The following is a 22,611-nucleotide window of genomic DNA, read 5'->3' as shown; positions in this document are numbered from 1 at the left end:
AAACTTTTTTATTTGTGATAACCATCCATTTTAAAATCTTTGGTTTTCAGATCCAATGAACTTCCCAAGTTCCACTTCTGGGCCTACCGCACCATCACTGGTGAGTCAATTTTAATGTAAAATTTCTTGTAAATGAAGATAAAGTGCGTTGATATTTAAATCTTTATATAATAACCTTCTTTAGCACACACACAAATGTAATATAAAACCCAAGGTCTACATGCTGCAACATCTTCCAAAATCTGACACCATGCAATTGGGTAAAACAACACATTCTTTGTACCTAAATAAAATTGTAACATCAATCGCAGTATTAAACTTAATCCATGTTAAGTAATAGTTGCTGAGTTGCACACTTCTAAAATCCATCAATCTCCACAAATCCAATGTTGGAATTTGGATTGACCACTATTGTTTCCATTCAAAACCAAAAAGCTCATCGGTATCCTGTTAGTCATAGTGGTGTGCCACTTGCGGGTAGTGCAGGAACCGGGTATACCCTATTGAAGTAAAGCACGGATACCCAGGTACCCATAACAAATTAACAGCAATATTCAAATCCCAGAAGTTGTCTAAAGGGTTTATAAACTGCAACTTTCGCGAGCACATAAACATGAAATCTTTTTTTCTTTTTCCTCTAGCCTGGTTTTCATTTTGAAACTTCCCCACAAATGGCATTCAAAACCTTTCTTTTTCATTATCTGAGAAGTAATTTGTTGCAAGGGTTACGGGTACCTAATCCCATAGTACGGAACCGGTTCCTGACATCAGCGATCGGGTACTTGGGTACCCGGTGTGAATGCACACCCCTAGCTGGTCATTGTCTGTGCCATCATGTACACCCTTGCCTTCCGGTAAAGATGACTGAACTTTCCATCCTAAATCTATCAAATCCTACAAATACCAATGTTAGAATTTAATGGACTCTGATTGACCGCCTTCCTCTGTTTCCATTCAAACACCAAAGGATTCACCGGTGTCCTGCTGGTCATGGTTTGCGCCATCATGTACACCTTCGCCTTCCAGTACGCCCGCCGCAAGGTCTTCAACCTTTTCTGGCTGACCCACAACATGTACGCCTTCTACTTCTTCCTGATGATCATGCACGGCAGCGGCAACCTGGTCCAGCCGCCCTTCTTCTACTACTTCTTCCTGGGCCCCGTCATCCTCTTCACCCTGGACAAGATGGTCAGCATCAGCCGCAAGAAGGCCGAGATCACCGTGGTCAAGGCTGAGCTGCTGCCTTCCAGTAAGTCATCAGTCTAGGGAATGTTACTGTTATTATCCATTTCGGGCGATGAGACCAAAAGAAAACCAGTATTTCTTGTTTTGTTCAATCCAGGACAAAAAGTTGCTATAAGACTGAGACATCATGATGTCACGCTTTGTTTACATTTGCAGTTTCATGTTGATGCTTAGGTGGGGACTCGATATCAGCCAGTTAGCGGCTACATGTGGCTGAAAATTTGAAAATCTGTTTACTAAGAAATTCCATCGAAAAAATTTATTAGACGTCCACCTTTCCCCTTCTCTCAGTGCTGTTCGTTGACAACTTAGAGTGCTCAGTTCCAATGCCTCTGACAATATCTGATTCATGTGCAATAGTATTTGGTTTCGAACCATGCATGAGATTGTGTTTGTGTTCTTGGGCAAGACACTTTGCTTCCATTGCCTCTGTCTTCCAAAGAGGATGAATGGGATCCTGTGAGGGTATATAGGGAACAGATTATGCTCAAGCTGATCTTCAGCGGCTGAAAAACTGATCTCACGGCTTGTTGGACAGTGGTGAAAAATATGGAGCATTTTGAGACTACTTGCATATAGATGCATGACACTATTATTTCTCTTATTTCAACTTACCTCACTCCGACATTCTTTGAACCCTCTGACAATCTACAGACGTGACCATGCTGGAATTCAAACGCCCCACCACCTTCGAGTACAAGTCCGGCCAGTGGGTGCGCATCGCCTGCAAGACCCTGAACAGTAGTGAGTACCATCCCTTCACCCTGTCCTCCGCGCCCCATGAGGAGAACCTCTCCCTGCACATCCGTGCCGTCGGACCCTGGACCATGAACCTGCGCCACACCTTTGACCCCAACGTGGTCCGCGAGCACCCGTACCCGAAGGTAAGTGGGGATATGAGCTTGAAGCAGTTTTGGAGAGCAAACGTATAGCTTTAACCACGTCTAGACTAACTCTGTGCAAACCAATGTCGGCCGACCACAGCTGGAATATAGTCTATTTGACTAGTCAGGACAAGCCTGAGGTTTATCACATTGCTAATTAACAATTGCCATGGGAAGGTTTCAAAACATTTGACTTGTATAGTGGATCTCAAGACATTTGCACTTTGCTTCTAGCATGCAGGCACAAGTTATGCAACAAATCAGCAACTATAGGCGTCCTATGCATGCATTCTGAGCCATGCTGTTACTTGGGTCAAAATTGGTCAAGTGACCCATTGGTGTTTTAAAAGTACACCAGGGGAAGTGGAAGGAAACCTTGACTGTTGGTGACCTTTTAAACAGCAGGGGGGTTAATTGACCATTGGCGCTCGATATAACTTACTTGAAATTTACACAAGAAAAGATTTTGACAACGTAAACAAGTAAACTAACTTTTTTTGTGAAGATTTTCGCATATAAATGTTCAGTTTTTCTTTGTGTTATAAAATTATTGTTACCCTCCTGGAGCCTTCTGAGAATTTTTTTTTCAGGATTTAAAACTTGAGATCCCAGTCACTTTTACTTTGCATGAGGTTTGTTGATCCTTGAAAAGTCAAAATGTAAAGAATGTGACATTCCTGCACACTAGAGAATTTAGAAAGTTTTGGGGTTAAGGTCTATCTGCTTATCACGAACATTTGACGTTTTAATTCAGCTGTTCTTGGATGGTCCCTACGGCGAAGGGCACCAGGACTGGTACCAGTTTGAAGTCTCTGTCTTGGTTGGCGGCGGTATCGGCGTGACTCCCTTCGCTTCCATCCTGAAGGATCTCGTCGCCCGCTCAGCCCAGGGTCAGAAATTCACCTGCAAGAAGGCAAGTATTGAAAATTAAAAGAGTAATAAAATATGTCAGAACAGTTTAACTGTCAGACAGTTCTTCAGGAGGGACGCGAACACAGTGCCGCCCGTCACCTGGTGCTTAACGAAAACGCCAAGGGCTTGTGCAACTTCAGGATAAAATCAGTCCTGCGTTCTGCACCACATCGAAGTACGCACCCTGCGCGCTAATTTCCATATCAGGAGATTTTTAGCACCATGCGCACAAGCCACGAGCGTGAGGCCAGAGGGGTTCTTCGCAGAACATAAATAAATCGTTTAAAAATTTGTGACTTTTTTACTCTTTTAGACTTTTTGACCAAAAGGTATTTTTTAATTGGAATAAATTTGTGCTCAGCCGGTTTTCGGCTAGGGGTCTTGCAGCAGATAATGGCTGGAGCCAAATCAGCTTTAAACATACTTATTTCAAACCAGCCAAGCACACATTAATTCCCGTAGCAAAAATATAAAACGGTGCAAAATTAACCAAAAATGTTAATGCTTGGAAGTGCACTAAAACTACCTTTTTTGTTCCAAACGTTTAGAGGAGCCATTGAACCTTGGTCACTCAGTAGTGGTCTACTTTATAGACCATGAAGGCAACTTTTGGCATCTAACATCATTCAAAGAAATTACCTTTAAATTTGAAATATCAGCTTTTGAACCATAATAATTCCTTCATTGTGAGGGTTTTGGAGTTTTTGGCACGTGATTTTCCCAACCAGAACAAAACTCATTTTTGCGCCGGGATTATTTTGACATCGACCCAACCCAGGTGCGGGATTGTTTTTCACGAACCTCGATGCCAGATGGGTTCAGGCCGTCATCTGCGGGCAGCACACCCTGATATTTACGTCCTCGGTCGCTGCGAGCAGGTCGCTGACAGATATTTCCGGCCTCGCTCGTTGGGTGTTTATCCGTCATCCGTTCCGAATACCGCAAAACCTGTGGGTATATACACTTCATCCGACTCACAATTTCCTTTGTATTTGTGTCTAGGTGTACTTCATCTGGGTGACTCGTACCCAGAAGCAGTTTGAGTGGCTGACTGACATCATCCGTGACGTTGAGGACAAGGATGTCAATGACCTCGTCAGCGTCCACATTTTCATCACTCAGTTCTTCCAGAAGTTTGATCTGCGTACCACCATGCTGGTAAGAAACCGCACCCCTAAGCCCCACCTTTATTCTAAGCCCCACCCCCAAAGTCCTGCCAATAAGCCCCGCACATAAACACCCCCCCATAGGCCACACCCATAAGCTTTGCTCTGCTCACAAGACCTAGCCTTCAGTTATAGACCCATGAGGATGTTTTTAGGAGGTCTTAATCTACAAGGTACAAGGTGCCCATAAGCCTTAGGTTAAAAAAAAAAGTTTTCGGTTTCTGGTATGGAGCTTGCCCTCAAAAATATTTTCAGGATGGAGCTTGAGGTGACCTCAGTAAGCCCGTAAGGCTTGCGAATTCTGCACTCACTTACAATCTCGACTGACACGGACATTCTTTGGAAAATTTGGATAGTCGAGGCAAAAATCAGAGAAAACGGTAACGTCAGACCATACAGCGACATCAGACATCGTGCATGAGCTGCAAGGCTGGTCATTAGTCTGCTCCCTTACATATTGCACTATTTAAAAAGTGTTTACAAATTCCATATACACGACCATCGCTTCCACTTACACGTCTGGCTTCCACACACACAATAACAAAAATACAACACCGTCTGCAAATGGTGCCCGACTATTCTGTGCAAAATATATGGGAGCCCAGAAAGACCACATAAAGCTTATACTCGATCGTAACCCCATCTAAAAACATGTTAAAATTGTGCAGCAGCAGGATTCCAGTCAAACCAGTGAGTTTGGCGGTTTTGAGACATCATCTTACATTGAAAAAAAAACTGTTTAATTTTGCCAACACGCATGGCTACGGCGACGCGCGCACATACCAGACACCTTAGCCTTTGGTTTTTTTTGGCCTTACCCGTAAGTACTTCTCATAAGACCCGCCCATAAGCCATGCCCATCCTTGGTCCGCCCATCTTTTTGCTGCTCATGAATATTGATCATGTACAACCAACAGAGGGAATACCTTCGATCACATTTTTCTGTCAACACATTTCTGAGGTCACTTTGAATTGCTGTCAAAATTCATTATTGTTTCTGTTAAATGCAGCTCAGTGCTGAAGTCATGAATGCAAGCAAAATCAATTTTTCTATTTTTACTGAATACTTTCTACATATGTTGTTGATTTGTTTTTGCTGGAAATGATTATAATACCTTATGGGAAAAATAGCATACATATCTGGTTTTCAAACTCATTTTTCTCAATGGTTTTTTTTTTCATAGTACATCTGCGAGCGTCACTTCCAGAAGATCTCGGAGCGTTCCCTGTTCACCGGCCTGCGCTCCATCACTCACTTTGGCCGCCCGCAGTTTGAGACCTTCCTGCAGTCTCTACAGGACGAGCATCCCTCGGTAAGATTTGCTTTCTCAAGTACTGAAGTAGGCAGAGTTTCCGTACAAACAAAACTTAAGAAATGCACACTCCTGCTTTGATTATTTTCTCTGCAGGACTAATACAAGTACTCAATAGACCTTTCTTTTGTTTGTTAATGTTGGGTGTCGTTTTGTTTCGGCTGCCACAAGGGCATACATTTAAAGAGTTCATGAAATGAATTTTTATACTGGAGCATATTTTGTAGCAAACATCCATTCTTCTGAAATGTATCAAAACTGTGAGACATTCCTTTTTTTAGTTACAATTTTAGCAAAGTGCACTTTTTGAAACATTTTAAATGTGTCATGTTTTTCCCGCCAACTGATCGAGGGCGCTGTTTCTGTGATGTCACTTTAAGAACACACTCTTTGGATTAGGGTTTTTATCTTCAAATTGTAAACCCTAAATCCTGCTTATTGAAAGAATTAAAGTGTTCTCATTGTCTCACTGCCATGAACTGAATCAACAATGAATCACTGAAAGCGGAAAAGTAAAGACAGTTTGCCCAAAAAAAACATATTTTGACTTTCTATGCTGAAGCAGATGCGACACTGAAGTCACTTGCCTTGACTGACATCACGGTTTTGCTCACGAAGATGGAAATTTGCATTAGCATAAAAACGTTTTTAAAAAACATCAAAATGCCCTTAAACTGGCAATATGAAGATTTGAAATGAAGTACATGTCAAGGATTGCATTAAAGACGTTTCATTACATGAACCCTTTAAGCCATGGTTGGCAACAGATTTTGCTGAAGACTACTTTTTAACAGCTTAGCAAAGAAAGGTCTACACTCCACTGAAAATTGCGGATGTCCAGTTCCATTATTTTGGTCTTATTACCCAAAACCATTGTGGATTCCAACGCAACCGTTTTGAATGGGAAACATTGTCTTTGTAGTGATTGGATATGTTAGCTATGTGAGTTGCCAACAAGTTCCAATTGAGAGCTTGGCGTAACTTGACGTCATTATTTGGTTGTCTATGGGGCGATATGAGCAACTGGGACAGGTTGTATGCAGTGGACACATTTATGGATGAAGGAGCATTTGGCACAGAAGGCTTGAAAAAAAAATTAAATGACAATTTTTCCCACCGTTTTTTTTTTACCCATCCCACCTCCAGGTGAACAAGATTGGCGTGTTCAGCTGCGGCCCGCCCGGCATGACCAACAACGTGGAGAAAGCCTGCACCGAACTGAACAAGTACGACGGTGCCGCCTTCATCCACCACTTCGAGAACTTCTAAACTCCGCCCCTGATTAGGGATCGAGCAATAGTGCATACAAGCCTGTGATTTGCACAAAATAATTATCCAGTATCTGTTGATGCATTCGCTTTTATGGAATTGACTAGATTAATGTTATTGTCAAGGTATTTAGAGTGCTTATTAAGTATTTTAACTGTGAAAGTGGAGAATGCTCTTGGTGTTTTTTTCCAGCTAATGAAATGCATTACGGAAATGTCTAATTTAAGTACTAAATTCCACAAAATTGTGCGTACTTTAGTTTTTGTGAGTCCTTTTTTATAATGTATCGGCATAAATAGCTCTTAAACTTTAAAGACAGTACTTTTCCTATACTGCTAACTAATTTGAGTGGTAATTAGAGGAGTTATAACTACTCAGTTTTATATATATTTTTGTAAAGGTAAGAATAGGAAGGAGAACAGTTGTGGTTGAATTTAATGGTGCATTTTTGCATATACTATATATCATGCTTTATAGCTCAGCATTAGTTTTTACCGATTGCGATGTGATCCTGTGAATAGTGACATATTTTGACTACAATTATCTCGTGTGAAGCATGAAGTGAGGATGCGAAATCTTTGAGCAAGTTGTGCAGTGTCTACTTGTGGGGATAACTGGCCGTGCACTGGTGACGTTTGAATCTGCTGTTCTTAATGAGACAACATCCTCATCTTTCAAATGAGAATATTTACACGAGTGATGACTTGGGTTTTTTTGTATGCAACAGTACAACATTCTTTCTGCTTTCGTAGTTTTCATATATTTGTGCATTTACCTGATTTACAAAGTGTCGATTTTGTCGGAAAGATTCTGACAAAAGTAAAACTTCAAAATTGATGTACACCGTATTGGTGTCCTAACACTGATTTACACAGGGATGTTTTGATAGATTCCCTGTATACTTTGAAGTGCTTTAATAAAACAATTTTGGTTAGGCCAAAAAAAAATAAGTTGGTCGCTGGTCAGCGCGCGCGTTGATTTTAATCATGCGCTAGATTCTCCTTTTTTTTCAAAATGTTCCGCGGTAGCTCCAACAGCGCCCTCTATTTCCGCACCTCCTCAATTTTTTTTTACCAAAGAGCACCAAGGAATGGGAAATTGCACCAAGGCAAATGATCGAAAGCACCATGGCAAATTATGGAGGACACCAATGTACATGAGGACACCAAAAAAGCAAAATAGTACCCACCTTGTCTGTACAATCCAAGCTTGAAGAAAAAAGAAAAAAAGCAAAACAAAAAACAAAAAACAAAAAACGCGTGGCCGCGTCAATTCCGGAACTTTGGTCTGACCAGAGACCGAATATTTTTTTTTTGGCCTTATAGGTTGAAATTTCATGATATATCCAGCGTATATCTGCTGTTCTCAATTCACAGTCATAATTACATGTATTAAGAAATGTAGACTGTAATCAATCTACCGACGTTGTATAGGTCAGCAGATCTGACTGTCTTGCCATGTGCTGGGCTTTCTAAAAACAGGACGCTATATTGAAAAGTACTTGACACTGCTGTGTTTTTTTTTTGCATTTTCTTATGGTGCTGAACTTTTGTAAGGCGAGGCACACAATAATAGAACACTTTCATGAAATTATTTGTTTTGCTTAGAAATTTGAAAGAAGAAATCATTGTAGTATCAAGAAAAACAATATGAAAACATTTAAGCTTTGTTGAATAGTGAGATAAATTTTTTAACTTTTGGTAAAAAAAATAAGCTAGTAAAGACCTGTTTGCAATGTTGTGACCATTTATTTAGTGTACATAAAGCTGAAACAAAAAAAAATGCTTGTTTTATTTTTTGAAACATCAAGAATTGTGTATACAGTGTTTCAATTTATTGAGAAGTAGCTAGTTATAACAAAAATTAAAAGGTAAAAGTGGGAACACATAGTTTTGGTATTTTTTAATGTGAAACCGTTTGGATTGAAACCATAGAAAGCTTAGAAATTTAATTTCATTATAAAAAGGTTACTCAGGAAACCATCATATTTTATTACATAAAGCTTTGGGCTGCATGAATGATCTACATTGCAAAGCAATACAAAATTTGAAAAGCAAGTTATTAGTTGGTTTTTTTTAAAGAACATTCTAGTGTAGTTAGTGTTTATATTGTGACAAAACCGAAGTGCTTCCGTAAAAAAAAAAGTAGATTAGCTCTTTGTTATAAGATAATAAAAAAAAAATGTATCAGTGTCGGTTACAGTACTCTTTTGCTTACGAACAATTTTAGTAACATTTTTTGGTACGGTTTGCAGCATTGTGCATGACTTCAAAGAAGTAAATGTTCTAACATTTTAGGCCGGTTTTCATGACCAAGAAAACTTAGTTCTTTCATTCTTATGAAAAATACTTCAGTATCTTTCGAAATATTATTTCATGAATGTCACTGCATGACGTAGGCTATTGGAAGTGATAAAAATATTTTTGTCATTAACCAGTTGCGTTCTTATGCAGTTTGACTTTGTATATTTCTGTTGGTTTTTTGTTGTATAATTTGTATGAGTTGTTTAAATTGCATTTTCTTTTGTTTAATTTCATAGATATTTTGTTTATTTTGGTTGTGGGTTCTGTCTTTTTTCTGTGAAATTATTAAACAAGAAACAGTTATTTTGGTGATACTAATTTCAATGTGTTCTCAGTTTCCTTTGTTTTTCTTCTTTTAATGCAATCCTTGAAAATGCACTTTTTTGTCCCATTTAATCTTATTTTCAATTTTTGTTTTGCCATGTTAAAGGGTTTGGTGGGGTTTTTCTTTTGGTTTTTATGTTAATGCAATGTCCATATGCATGAGCTAAACTTTGATGTCATTCCCGGCAGAAACTTTAATGTTACAGCTATTTCAGCACAACAAAAGTGCTAGAATGTTGGATATTTTACTGTCGCAAATTTTCTTGGGTATTCATTGTTGTAAAAGTACAAGGGAGTAAGCCAATGAGCAAATTTTGGAAACACAATTGGAACAGAAATCCCTTAAACTTGAGCTTCCTAGAATGACGTCACAGCAACAGCGCCCTTAGTTGTCCTGAAAAACATCGATTTTTTTTAATGTTTAAAGAAGAGCACTTTTCAACAAAATTAACAAAAAAGTGATGTCGGATAGTTTCCATGGATATAAGAGGAGTAAAAAGTTGAAGCATTTGATGGAATGGATCATGCAAACAATCGAAGCCTTGAGAGGAAAGATTTGCCAAGCAGAAACATTTTAGCTTTTTCAAAATGTCTGTGAAGTTATGCCCAAAAAAATTACCTCGGAAGCGGTCGCAAGCAGCCAACATTATAGTTTGTCTCACTCCAATATCTCGCCTTATTATACACGCTTTTTCCTTCATTTTCTGATGTCTCAATTACGTGAACTGTACTCAAATGTCTTGAAGAATCGAATACAGTTGGCTACAAAACTCGGATATTATGAGTTCATGGCAGACATTTTTAGGCTTGGTCCGACTGACCTTGTTATTAATGCAGACTGCCTGTATACGCAACTGTTGCAGGACTCGAACAAGACGATTATTCTTGATAACAGCCTCGATGCCTTTCTCAGCAAAGTTGAAATATTATCTGATGAAACTGTGGGAAAAGGGAAATGGGCGAGCATTTGTGCAATATTTGAATTAATCCCAGACCCTAGTCCTATTTGGAACATTATAACACGAGCTTTTGAAACCAAATTTAAAAGCAGGAAATATACGGATGGCAATCATGCCATGCTGATGTAAACATGGATTTGCGTGTTAATATTTGCTATGTGATGTTTTTGGGGTGCAGTCAAGAACTTTAGACCATGTTTCTTTGCACTTGTCAAGTTGTAATGGCGGTGTTTTCACGTTATAACATGCCTTCACAACCAATTTTGACAGTCATTATCAATAACAAAAGGGCGTTTCGTATTTGACCAAGGTGAGTTGTAAAACTACTGAAGTATTTACTGCAAATGGACCTTGGCCACATGAAGTATGCAGACTTTGTTCAATACTGTGCCCTCCCATTACACGCATGCTTTGTTGTATCTTTATGGCGGCCTTGCTGATGTTCTATGCATTTTTGGCTGGTACCAGACTAGAGAGCCTATTATACTATCTCACTGACTGACTGAATTATTGACTGACGTAGTGATTGTTACCTGTAAGACGGGCAGTGCAATTGTATAGGATTAAGCCATACTTGAATTAGCCCGGTACTTGAAAGTCTTCTAATGAGTAGGGTATTAAACCACTCTTAAACAATAATATAGAACAAAATTGTGTGCGCTCTTCTTTTGTGCAAGTGTTTAGATCTATGAAATCTTGGTTTCAGGCCATTATGGAACTTGCCCTCGAAATTAACGTCCGACTGTTTTTGTCAGGAAGGGCCTGCAGTCGCAATCAAGTTTTTTTCTTCCCCTTTTGAAGATTTCGGTATCACTGCCTTCCCTCTCCCCACCCCTGGCCCTTTTTTATGTCTGAGACATTCAGAATGGTGCATTCCTAACATCTCTGTCAAATACTTATAGTACATTTGGTTGATATCTTTCTGGGTTACAGCGGGGAATTCCGGTTTATAAATGTGTCTCATTCCGCGGAAATGTTTACAATCGGGCCGGGGTCATCAGTAAGGTGACATCTCTGTACACACGTTTCCATACAATGTTATCATTGAGTAAATTTACTGACAGCTAATGTTTGACTATCCGTGTCATAGGTTATCCGGCTTCCAAACTTTGATATCACTCCGCCAGACACGCCCCACCTGATGTCTGTGTTTACTTGGCTGAAATGCGTACATGGTCTATTTCGGTGACACGTTACGAATGAATATTCATTTCCCATACTTCAAATTCATAGTATTTTAATATTCAACGAGGATATCTGTAATAGTCATGAGCGTCAGATATTTCTCGCCCAGGCCCCAAATTGTGCCAATATTTCGTGTCCATAACCAGACATTTATTCTGGTAATTCACAGAGTCATTTGATGAGTTAAGTACATGTATCACGAAAATAAGCCTACATTCGCAGCAGTCCATCTTCCGAGAGACAGTTACCCACGACCTGTAAAGACCGACCATGGGCACACCGTACAGCGCGCTGCGCAACCCCGGGTCACCGACTGCATACGGCCCGAACAAGACTGCGGTGTCCGCCGACATTACCTACGCCGGCCTGGTCTATGCGTTCTTCATTTTGGCGGTCTCGTTCCTTGCCATTTTGCCTGGGATACGAAAGAGGAATGTAAGTAATTATCGTCTGTTTTGCTAATTTAAAATCTAATGAGGATATGTTCGACCTTTTTTTGGTGACAATATCACGTGAAGACCTCGCAACTGCATGTGCAATACTTTGCAATTGTTGGATGTAGAGCGGGGAAAGATCTTTAAAATGTGTTATACCTGTACCGAAACTTTCTTGGATCAAGTTCAATGGCACGCTCCCAATTTGTACGTCTTGGCTTAAATTTCCATTTCTTGCCAAATTGACTGCTGTCTTAAGCGTTTTTAACATTTTCAATGCATGTTTTGGAAAATGAATAGATTTTTATGGAGCTACAATCATTGGCACGTATAGCACTATTTCCGATAACAATTATGTGATGATTGACTCTTAACAATAATTAAAGTAATTGAAAAATAAGGGTGCATAATATATTTGCAGATGTTTCTCACAATTTTCGATATGTTGGGGGCATTGGTAAACTACCCATCACTCTACTATAAAAAAGGGGTGTCTTCCTGATTTAGTTTGCAGTACTCCGACTTTACTAAACCTAACAAATGTTTGGTTTCTGTGTTTGGAACAGAGGATCTACGCGGCCATCAGATTCTTCCTGGGTTTGTTCATAGGATTCACCATACTATGTGAGCATTTTCATTATTCCAGCTACACCCCCTTACGCTTTTGCGAAATGCCTGTACCGAAACTTTTTGGCACGCTCCCAATTTATACGTTAATAATTTAATTGATAGTTAATGACTTATCATGAGCGCATCTTATTCTTTCCATGGCTCGTTGGATCTGGAAAGCTCATAACCTAGGTAATGTTACCCAAAATACCAGTGTGATTTGTAGATATTTTTTTTGGGGGGGGGCGGGGTGCAGACCAGTAAATCGACTCCCATATACCTCAGTGATAATTACACGCACTTCCAAAAATTATTTGAAATACTCACAACTCTCCAACCAAGGTGTTTGAAACCGTTGCCCATCAAATTAAAAGCTCATTTTATCATCTTTCATTTTCTGTTCAGTTTTGGGGTGGTTATCTGATGACTTTTGGGAGAAAATTCCATCCAAAGATGATCACCCATAAAAGTTGTCCTGTGGCCCATCGCCATTTTGAAAAATGATGTTTGCGCTCCATTGCGAAATAGAGCAATTTTAGGGCCCAATTTCATCTGAATTTCACGGAAATACGAGCTCGCACTTCTGTGCAAAGCTTCCACCTTTCTATTTCACAAACATTCAAGTTCATGGCCCACAAAATGAGGGCGTATAACAAATGGTGATTTGGCTCGCGTAGGCAATTTTGGGCCTATATTGCTGGTCTGCACCCACGGGGGGGGGGGGGGTTTCACATCCCAAAATGCACGGACGTTTAAACTTTACGGATAGCGGGAAAGATTATTTGTCAGAGGCGACTTTTCAAATATGCTATAAATAAGGGAAAGAATAAGTAAAATTTGTTCAGTCACTCTCAGTGGCGTAGCCAGGAATTTTTCAATGGGGGGGGGCTGGAACATTTCATGGGGGGGCGTCATGTAGATCAATGATAATTTTTTTTAAACTCCAAATCTCAGTGGGGAGGGCGACTGGGGGCGACAAGGTTTCATGTCCCCCCCCCCCCCCCCCCCCCCCACGCTCCCCCGTGGCTACGCCACTGAGTCACTTTGTATTTTTCTCAGTGTCGACTTACGGCCAGGACTGGGAGGTAGCTTCCTTGAAAAGCGTCACCACGGCTTACAAGGCGTTCACCAAGGATGAGATAGTGGCAGACATCGGAGTCAACATCGGACTGACCAATGTCAACGTGACTCTGAAAAGTGAGTGTGCATGGGGTGTGGTGGTCGGATGGCGTGGGCTTGTGACTGGCAGGCCGAGAAAAGACAATTTGCATTAAGCGGCCATCTTTGAGTTGTTGAATGGTTGTATAATTCAGTAACAATGACTGCAGGTCTACTCTAGCGTATCCATGTAGAACAAAGACACGTACCCCAAAGATGGCTGAATGCAAAGGATCTTTATGGGTGCAGACCTGTAAAAAGGCCCAGAATTTCCTACGCGGGCCAAATCACAATTTGTGCACCGTAAATTCTTTGCTATTAGAGCATTATGTGGACCATGAACTTGAAGGTTTGCAAAAAAAATTAAAAATATGGGTGGAAGCCGTTCACAGGAGTGCGAGTTCATATTTCTGTAAAATTCGGATGAAATTGGGTCCGAAAATTGCTCTTTTTGCAATGAAGCATCATTTTTCAAAATGGCGATGGGCCACATGACTACTTTTATAGGGGTGATCATCTTTGGATGGAATTTTCTCCCAAAAGTCATGGAATTACCACCCAAAAACTGAACAGAAAATGAAAGATGATGAAATGAGCTTTAATTTGATGGGTGTCTAAAACACTTTGGAGAGTTGTGAGTATTTTTAATAATTATTGAAAGTACGCAAAATTATCACTGAGGTCTATATGGGAGTCGATTTACAGGTCTGTTCCCTTATGACTTGCCGGAGCCATTTTCGTGGAGTCGCTTTGACACATGAAATTAGCAAAGGGTTGTAAGCCACAAGTCATGCGAAGTGTATACTTAATGCTTGACGCATACACGTACTAAGCCTTTTGTTCTGTTAAACAAGTCTATGTAATTAGGCCGTGGTCCTTTGGCGTCCTCCTACTAAGCGTTTAACACTTGAGTCAGTTTCTGGACTGATTATTTTATAAGCATGAAATATATTGACGAGCAAAAAGAAACACTACTTTGTAAATGTATAGGCCTTTGTAAATTAAACACCATCAAAGTTTTGTTTGTGGATCGGATGAGCATCAAGCACGCCTGCAAGCGAGTGTTTTACATTTTGTAAATATCCAAACCATACAGGTCGCTTCGTCGGTTTCATAAGACCGTTTTTGGTAAGTAAGCCGATGATCCGGTACTTGATAATTGTCGTATTTAAATAAAAACCTTCCAAGCCCAGTTTTCCTTGTTTTGGTTTCACTCCTATATGTAGGGCCTAGTCAATCAATAAGGACTTCATTCAAGGGTGTAGATAAGTGCTTGGCTAGAGCTTGTTGGGCAATAACACAAGCTTCTGTGGAGATTGTGGGACTCGAACCCAATACTCCTTGCTTACTATAACAACCAGCAGACGCCGGCAAGTTCAGTGGTCAAGTGGCAAGACGTCTTCAATATTTTCGTTCGTCCGTATCATGCACTATAAGTGAACACAGTATGTTCCCTAGTTCCACCCCACCCAAAATTGTCTCCTATATGCTTCCTGTGACTTAACTTTACCTTATTCTTTTCTAATTCATAGGCATACCAGAATACCCGGAGACAGGCGAGTTGAAAGGCGAGAGAATCAACTTCAACGAACGGTTCACGTTCTGCTGCAACCAGGGCCGTAGAGGCTTTGGAACCTTCGGTAATATAAAATGACCAGAGATCCACCTGTTGATTTTTTTTTCATGGTGACGAGCCAAATCTTAAAAAATGAAGAAATATGCATGAATTTTGCCTCATCATTCTTACTTCATGCACCGTCCCGGAAAAAAAGTGGCTACGCCAATAAATACGAGATATTATCATTCGGTAAAATGCAATGAAGATTCCAGATGAATTCGCGTCAGGGTGGTGTAAATCAATATCAGGTTTTGCCCTTCACTCAGTGTGTTACCGAGGCAACACACTGAGTATCGTCGGTGAAGGGCAAAACCTAATATTGATTTGCAATGAAGATATTAGGTATTTAAGTAAAACCATGAAATATTGATACCTGCCTTTCTTATTTTATGAAAAACAAGAATGTTATTGGGGTCTTGTTCATACTTTGTGACGTCACAGCGAGTACAAATTAGAAGGAAAGAAGTAAACACACCAGGGCGGATCCAGAACACAATTTTTTTGGGGAGGCCAAAAAGGTTTTGCTCCCCCAAAAGTGGGTCCAAACAATTACGGCGTGGGGTTCGGGGCCCGCTTAAGGACCCCGACAATTTTTGGATTCTAGATGCTCTGTGGTGCGATCTGAGGCAATTTCTGACCATTTTGACCATTTTTTTTAAGGAAAAGATGGTGGTGCACGCAGTGCATGCCTTTATTGCGACGTCTCTTTTAAAAAAAATTGGGTTCGTTTTTTTTGGGGGGGGGGGGATAGCCCCCGTTGCCCCCCCCCCCGGATCCGCCCTTGTAAACACATGAATGCATTTCTAATTCGCTGCGAATGTTTCGTGGCGTCAAATTCCTGTAAAGTGTATGACCTGGCCGGCTTTCTTGAGGCAGATTCCCAATTTTGTTTCTCCTCGTCTTCTTTAGCTGGTCGTATCAACCGGGAGTTCCGTGACGCCCAATGGAAGGGCCTACCGTATCCTATCCTATGGATCGTGGAGTATTTCACCTTGGACGGAGAAGACATTCGCTGGGGGAGGTCCTACAGAGTGGCCGGATTCTACACTTTCATGGTCATGTGGTGAGTATAGCATTCGCTCTTTTGCGCAGAACCGCCATATTGGATCCAAAGTGAGGCAAACACGCAAAGACTCAATCATCAAACTGTGCAAAGAAGTCATGCCGTTTACTTTTATGCATTTGGTGGATCCCGTCTATCTCCTAAACACTTCTGTCTTTTTGGCGGCTGCTGACCAACGTACCAACATCTTGTTCCCTGTCCGTATAAATGTTGGTGCGTCCATTACCAGTCATCCCCAGTGTTCACCTGCCTTCAAATCTGCTCTTCCTTTCTTGCCCATAAGTACAATGTGTTGAGATTTGCTCTTAACGACAGGCAATGTATTATGTAATGATATACTGCAAATAATACAAGCTTTTATCACAAGCTCTTGGAAGCACCGACTCACTGAGCATACATAATATGTACAATGTCTGTAATATGTTCTTCACCTTGAACAAACATGCTATCAAAATTCTTCCTTAATGCTCAAAGTTATATCATACGTGTTGGTCTTTCAAAGCTTCTATGCTGGGGGAGTAAGCTACAATCCTGGCCAAATCTCGCTGGGCCCCCAACCCCCCGGCCCCCGTTCAGTGTAGTCTCTCATTGCGCGGTGTGTGCTCCATCAGCTGGAAAGAACAACATTGGCCGGGGGAGCGGGGGAGTGGGTGACCGTGACAGGCTCAGGAAGTGTCCCAACCATTTTGGCCGGGATTGTACATGTAGATTATCGCTCTCCATCTGACGGCCGACTATCCGAGTCGTGGTCACTTTGTTGATTAATTGATTGCCTTTGCCTGGCTGTCTTTGTTTAAAATCGTCTGCAAGTTATATTTTTATTTTCTCATACACAGGACTGCGTTCTGCCTGTGGGTGCTAGCGCTGGCTTTTTCCTTCATGGTGATCCGGTACTGTGGCATCTTCCTAGTCCTTACCGGTAGCTGTCTGCTATCGTCCAACATCATCTACGCTACCGTACGCTACGGGTCGGAGTTGGTCATACCTTTTAGCAAGGACCACGGTAACTAAACTAAACACCCCGTTTCAGATTGGCATTTCAGAGTCGGGCCTCGCTCGTCAAATTATTCCGAAGATTTGGTTTCATTACATATAAGTTATATTTTAATTGAAACAGTTAGGATAATTAAGGCATTTACAGATTATAATGACAAGTAAGGGGAGTATGGTCTAGTGGCTAGGGTTTGCGACTCATGATCAGAGGGTCAAGGGTTCGAATCCAGCTGCTGCCTCTCTCCACCCAGGAGTATAAATGGGTACCGGCATTAGATGGGGAGTAACCTTGCGATAGACTAGCATCCCATCCAGGGGGAGTAGAAATATTCTCAGTCGTTTCGTTCTTGGTTCTTGGTTGGTTTTTGGTTGGTTCTTCTCCTAAATACTCCACGTGGGAGTTTATACAGGAGGCCAGAAACACCGGGGCAAACCCCTTCTCTTAGCGATAAGTGTTTACTGGGTTCTTTTACGTGCATTTATACAACACACGGGACCTACGGCTTAACGTCCCATCCGAAGGGATTCGTGCTACTACTAAGTAACTGGAGATAAACACCGGCCTGATGGGCCACATTGGCTCGTGACAGACTTTACTACTACTTGCAAATAAGTAGGACTGCATAATATCTAAAGACCAAATGTTTGGCTAACATGACAAGCTATGATTATGACCACAAGAGATGTTGCTCTGTTGATTGCCCACTTTGTATTATCCTTACTTTCTCAGTGCTGGAGTTCTCCAAAGGAGGGTCTTTCTACCTGTGTCTGGTTGGAGGTAAGGTGCAAGAGAAAATAAAATATTTTCTATCTGCTCTGATTAACGAGGATTGGAGAGCATTTCATTATGGACGATATGCATGAGATAAAATGGAACAATTTTCATTGACGGTTGGACTTCAAGAAATGACGACATTTGAGGACACTCGGCGCCGAAACTGATATGCCTTGAGAATTTAACAGCATCCTAATTACAAGTTGTGAAAACTTTGGGAAAGACCTTGAAAAGTGAAGAGAAAAGTTGATGTTAGAAAAGATGTGACTTTTTAGATTAGATTTGATGTAAACTGTCCTATACAATTCGTCTGTCTGTGGAAGGTTGTTCTCTACAATCCTCAGTTTATATGAACAGCCCTATATTTGCCACCCTCCTTTAATATCTCCCGTCATTTATAATATTATTATTATTAAAATATAATTACCTTCTTTTTATTTGCAAATTTAATTTGACTTGCTCGTGGAAAGCATGGAAATAATTGAACAAAAGTTATGAACGACTCTACATTCTAGCCAATGGTAAATTACTAAACAAAGCCTGTCCAAAATATATTCGGGTTGATAGTCTCCCCTGTAATCCTTTTTGGTTTGGCGTGCATGATTTTGGAACGCCAGCGTATAACGAGTGTAAGTTTTCTGTGAAGGCGTCACTGTTTTCCATAATTGTCTCAATTAAATCCTTAAGGTATCGTGTCGACCTTGGTCGGCATCGCCATCGTCATCTTAGACGACATCTACCCCTTCAAGATGGCCGTGTTCTTCAACGTGGACCCTTTGCAGGACTTCCAGGACACCTTCGCCGTAACCACCTCATCTCCTGCCGAGAACGTCCAGGGGAACACCGGGCCGCAGACCGGCAAGGACGGACGGCCGCTTTCGGTGCTGAACGAGGACCTACGTGTTGAGGCGCTGGCTGCAGAGGCCCTGGGGAATAAAGAATCGGAGGCCTACAAAGGAAACATGTACATCAATGTCGCACAGGTACAGTGAACTTCAAAACTAGTTGTTACTGTCCACAGGCCGAGTATTTTTAAGTGGTGCTCACGTAAGTTGGTAGGGCCTATATGGATAAATCTTAGACTGTCCCATGAATCAGGCGTGGTTTTTGACCGATTTTTGAAACTAAGGGCTTTTAAAATAATTAGTTTCGAACCCGGACGATTCCTGAACATATCCTAGGAGTTCTTTATTTCCCGAAACCTTCTGAACGGGAGACATTCGATGGAAAATTTCATCAAATCGTAAAAAAAAATATGCTTTATATCTCAGGGCCCCTTTTCCCCCATTCTATCGATTCGTCAATTCGTGTTGTGTGTCACATGCCCATAATATAGGCAGGGGAAATTGTCGGAATACAATCGGGGCAAATTTTCTAAGCAAAGCTTCTTCTGTGGTATATATCACAGTCAGTACTCTTCCTTGAATTTGGTTCAAGGCTAGCCCCCTTTTCGATTTCAATCTACGTGCATGTATTTTTCCTATAATTCTGGATACGGACCTATACTGGTAAAACAAATTTTGAGGCATTGGAATGCGTTCCAAGTTAAAACTTTGTGGATAAAAATCATTTGGTTTTCTTAACAGATGAAAGCCAGCTTCAAATCCGGAAGGAAGAGCCTCTTCCAGAAGAATAAACCAAGACGCAAGAAGAAGCCGGAAGGAGCGGGCAGCAGGAATGATGGGTTTGACCTGGGCGAAGTTGACACCGGAAATACGTCTTTGCTACAGTCCGTGACCCCGGCACCAATCAGGTTAATGAAATTGACTGTTTCTCTTCTTTTTTTCATCCCCCCCCCTTTTTTCTCCATGCATCTGCTTCTTTCTTTTTTCCCCCTAATACCTTTCCCAACACTGTAGCAAGATTCGGCAGAACTGCTCCGACGAACGTCTGATATTAATGGCATGCATGCAAATTTATGTCATACCGCGCGCGTCAGCCAATCGTACAGCAACTCGTATTAAAAGACACAACACGAAGGCTGCTGATTGGTCGATAGTTGTCAGTTAACGCAGTCGCCGGCATTGAAGTTTCCTGATTGGTTAAAACGTATCCTACATAATTTATCGCCAAATCTGTAGTTGTAGACGTAAGCTGCTCGGACTCTCATTTTTTTTCAAAGACAAGACCAATAATACCATTACTTCTCTAGTCTCTTCACTTAAATCTTTTCTGATATACAAAGTTGTTTTATTATAGAAAACAAAGTGTGCTTGTTTTAGATTAACAATTAAGGTCCTTTGGAGGGTTTGGTACAAAAACTAGTTCGCACACCATGCCTGAGTTGAACCCATTTAACTGGGACGCCCAAACTCTGTTTTTCTCAATTTCCCTCAGCTTCAAAGCAAAGGGAATGGGCGAGTCGACGACCGTTGAGGACACGGTAGCCACGGACCGCAACGCCGGCCTAAGCACGACGTCGATCCGGATGAGTGAAATAGCTCTGAGGGACGACGTTGACTCTGAAGATGTTGGGGAGAAAAAACAAGATGACCCTAAGGAAGAAGCTTCTTAAATCGGTCTTCTATAGACCTTATCTTTCGTTGGTAAACTTTTGAGCGCCATTTTGTATGGGCCGCCACAAGCGGAAGCCGTGGTTGGAGATAGATTTTTGCAACAATTTGCTTGTTAGCACTTCATTTTGTACGAAAGATGTATTTTATTCAGTCTTTGGTAGCGTTGGTTAGTTATTTTGTATTTGCAACAATCCAATGATATGTTTGGAAACATTTTGTATAATTCTTCTTTATTTTTGCGACGTTGACCTTCCATAGATTGCCAACAACCCGTGGTTGGCAAGAAATATCAGTCTCCTGTGCTATATGAAATTAAAGAGGGATAGGCTATTAAAACCACTTCGCGCCGGGTTTACTTTTGCGGAAAATTTCGATTTTCGCAAAAGGCAAAATTTCCCAGCCAACTCTTCAGCCAGATGCCACCAATACTGATTCGCAAGAGTCATTTTAATAGTATTTGTACGATATTTTTTGCCGAAACCCAATTATGTTTCAATACTCCGAGGTGTGCATTGGAGCGTAAAATTGTACAACAACAGGCCTAATTCTAACAGCCCGCACGACGGTCGACACACGGTCACCACCCAGACTACACGGACTTTGTATAAGGCACGAGGGATTAGTGTGAGTAGACGTCACCCGAGGCAATCTCGGCGTCTTAACCCGTCAGCCGTGCCTGTGTACAAAAACAGCCAGTGTGTGTTATCACAGCCTCCGGCGCGAACTGGTTAAGGCAAAACGAAAACGACGAAAATGCTTGAAAGTAGTTTAGTTGCAGAGTTGAATATTGTTTTTTTAATCAACGTTCTTAAGATTAGATTTTTTTTACCAACATAGTTCCTCTTTGGACAAAGAAATAATATACGATCAATAGTCAAATTAAATAAATTATTAATCAGTTTAGCCGAATTTAAACTAATATTCAAGTTTTGAGCACTGTAAATCGTTTTTTTTTTATTTAATCTACAAAAAATTGTAACTAAGATCATCCAAATATTATAGGAAGGGCGCTGATATAAGTGTTTTATAAGTGTTTTAATTTGTCAGTTGTAACCATGATTTTTGGGGGTAGCTATTATCAAACTTTACACAGATCTACTGTAAACTATACACCACTAACCCTTTCACGGAATTAAATTTTGTTAATGTATACAACATAATTTTGCTGATATAATGATGTAAAATATTAAATGCTTCCTCGTTTTTGTATCATGATAGTTCAACCAAAACGACGCTACGATTTCAAAGCCTTTATTTGATGTTTGAAAATTGGAGTTATGTTACAGATTGTTTGTTTGAAATCCATGCACAGGATCGCATAATATTTTCACATGTTACTTTTGATTTGTGTATTGAAAAAAAAAAACTTACGTTTTCAATATACCATTTTGGAAAACCTGACTATTTTGTTGATGTTGCTTATCTTGAGGCCAAATCTATATGCCCTGTACTTAGACGCTATGCTAGGAATATTAACAATAATGCATGCCTACGAATGCTAGGTACGTCTTTTAATTTGTTTATGTGCGTTTAAGTTGTCCTTCTTTGCCTTTATTTTAGAGGGGGAACAGATGTGGCAATGCATGCTGTACGGGGGGGGGGGTTTGACATAATGGGCACTATTATTCCTATATCTATTTACATTAAGGGGGAAAATGATAACTCCCCATCTGCTAATGTTTTAAGAACAAAAAAAAAGAGGCTACATTTTGAGGGCCCGCTATCAGAAGAACAGACGGCGAACCACATCATCAGGGACCTCCGTCAACCAATGGAGCCCAAGGTGTGGCTGATGTTGATGTTCCCGCACAGCACTGTCTGCTTCATACCAAGCTTGAGATCTGAGTCTACACCCCTGTTTGTAGCATACGAAAGAGAGAGGGAG

General features: G+C 40.8%; 2 protein-coding genes across 4 annotated transcripts in view; both read left to right on the top strand.

Moving 5' to 3' along the window:
• LOC119745473 (dual oxidase 2-like) overlaps positions 1–7,736 on the top strand; it is a 41,377-nt gene extending 33,641 nt beyond the window's left edge. For 2 of the 3 annotated variants that reach the window (XM_038221837.1, XM_038221838.1), the window contains 7 exons: positions 51–100; positions 968–1,249; positions 1,900–2,129; positions 2,884–3,042; positions 4,044–4,199; positions 5,392–5,520; positions 6,667–6,789. In XM_038221837.1, coding sequence (XP_038077765.1) covers positions 51–100; positions 968–1,249; positions 1,900–2,129; positions 2,884–3,042; positions 4,044–4,199; positions 5,392–5,520; positions 6,667–6,789 — 1,129 coding nt within the window. Of the gene's footprint in view, positions 1–50; positions 101–967; positions 1,250–1,899; positions 2,130–2,883; positions 3,043–4,043; positions 4,200–5,391; positions 5,521–6,666 lie in introns of all 3 variants that reach the window. The other variant, XM_038221835.1, reaches the window with a different exon arrangement.
• Positions 7,737–11,588: 3,852 nt separating this feature from the next.
• LOC119745472 (dual oxidase maturation factor 1-like) lies at positions 11,589–21,455 on the top strand. The gene is made up of 10 exons (XM_038221834.1): positions 11,589–11,995; positions 12,561–12,618; positions 13,663–13,800; positions 15,294–15,401; positions 16,289–16,442; positions 17,279–17,445; positions 18,166–18,213; positions 18,898–19,193; positions 19,797–19,963; positions 20,548–21,455. The coding sequence occupies exons 1-10, from the start codon at positions 11,831–11,833 to the stop codon at positions 20,723–20,725; spliced, it is 1,479 nt and encodes a 492-aa protein (XP_038077762.1). The 5' UTR covers positions 11,589–11,830; the 3' UTR covers positions 20,726–21,455.
• Positions 21,456–22,611: the final 1,156 nt, after the last annotated feature.

This window comes from Patiria miniata, unplaced genomic scaffold (assembly GCF_015706575.1).
Source record: "Patiria miniata isolate m_02_andy unplaced genomic scaffold, ASM1570657v1 HiC_scaffold_7, whole genome shotgun sequence".
NCBI lineage: Eukaryota > Metazoa > Echinodermata > Asteroidea > Valvatida > Asterinidae > Patiria > Patiria miniata.
Note: the sequence above shows the minus strand (reverse complement) of the source record. Positions and strands in the feature narration are given on the sequence as shown.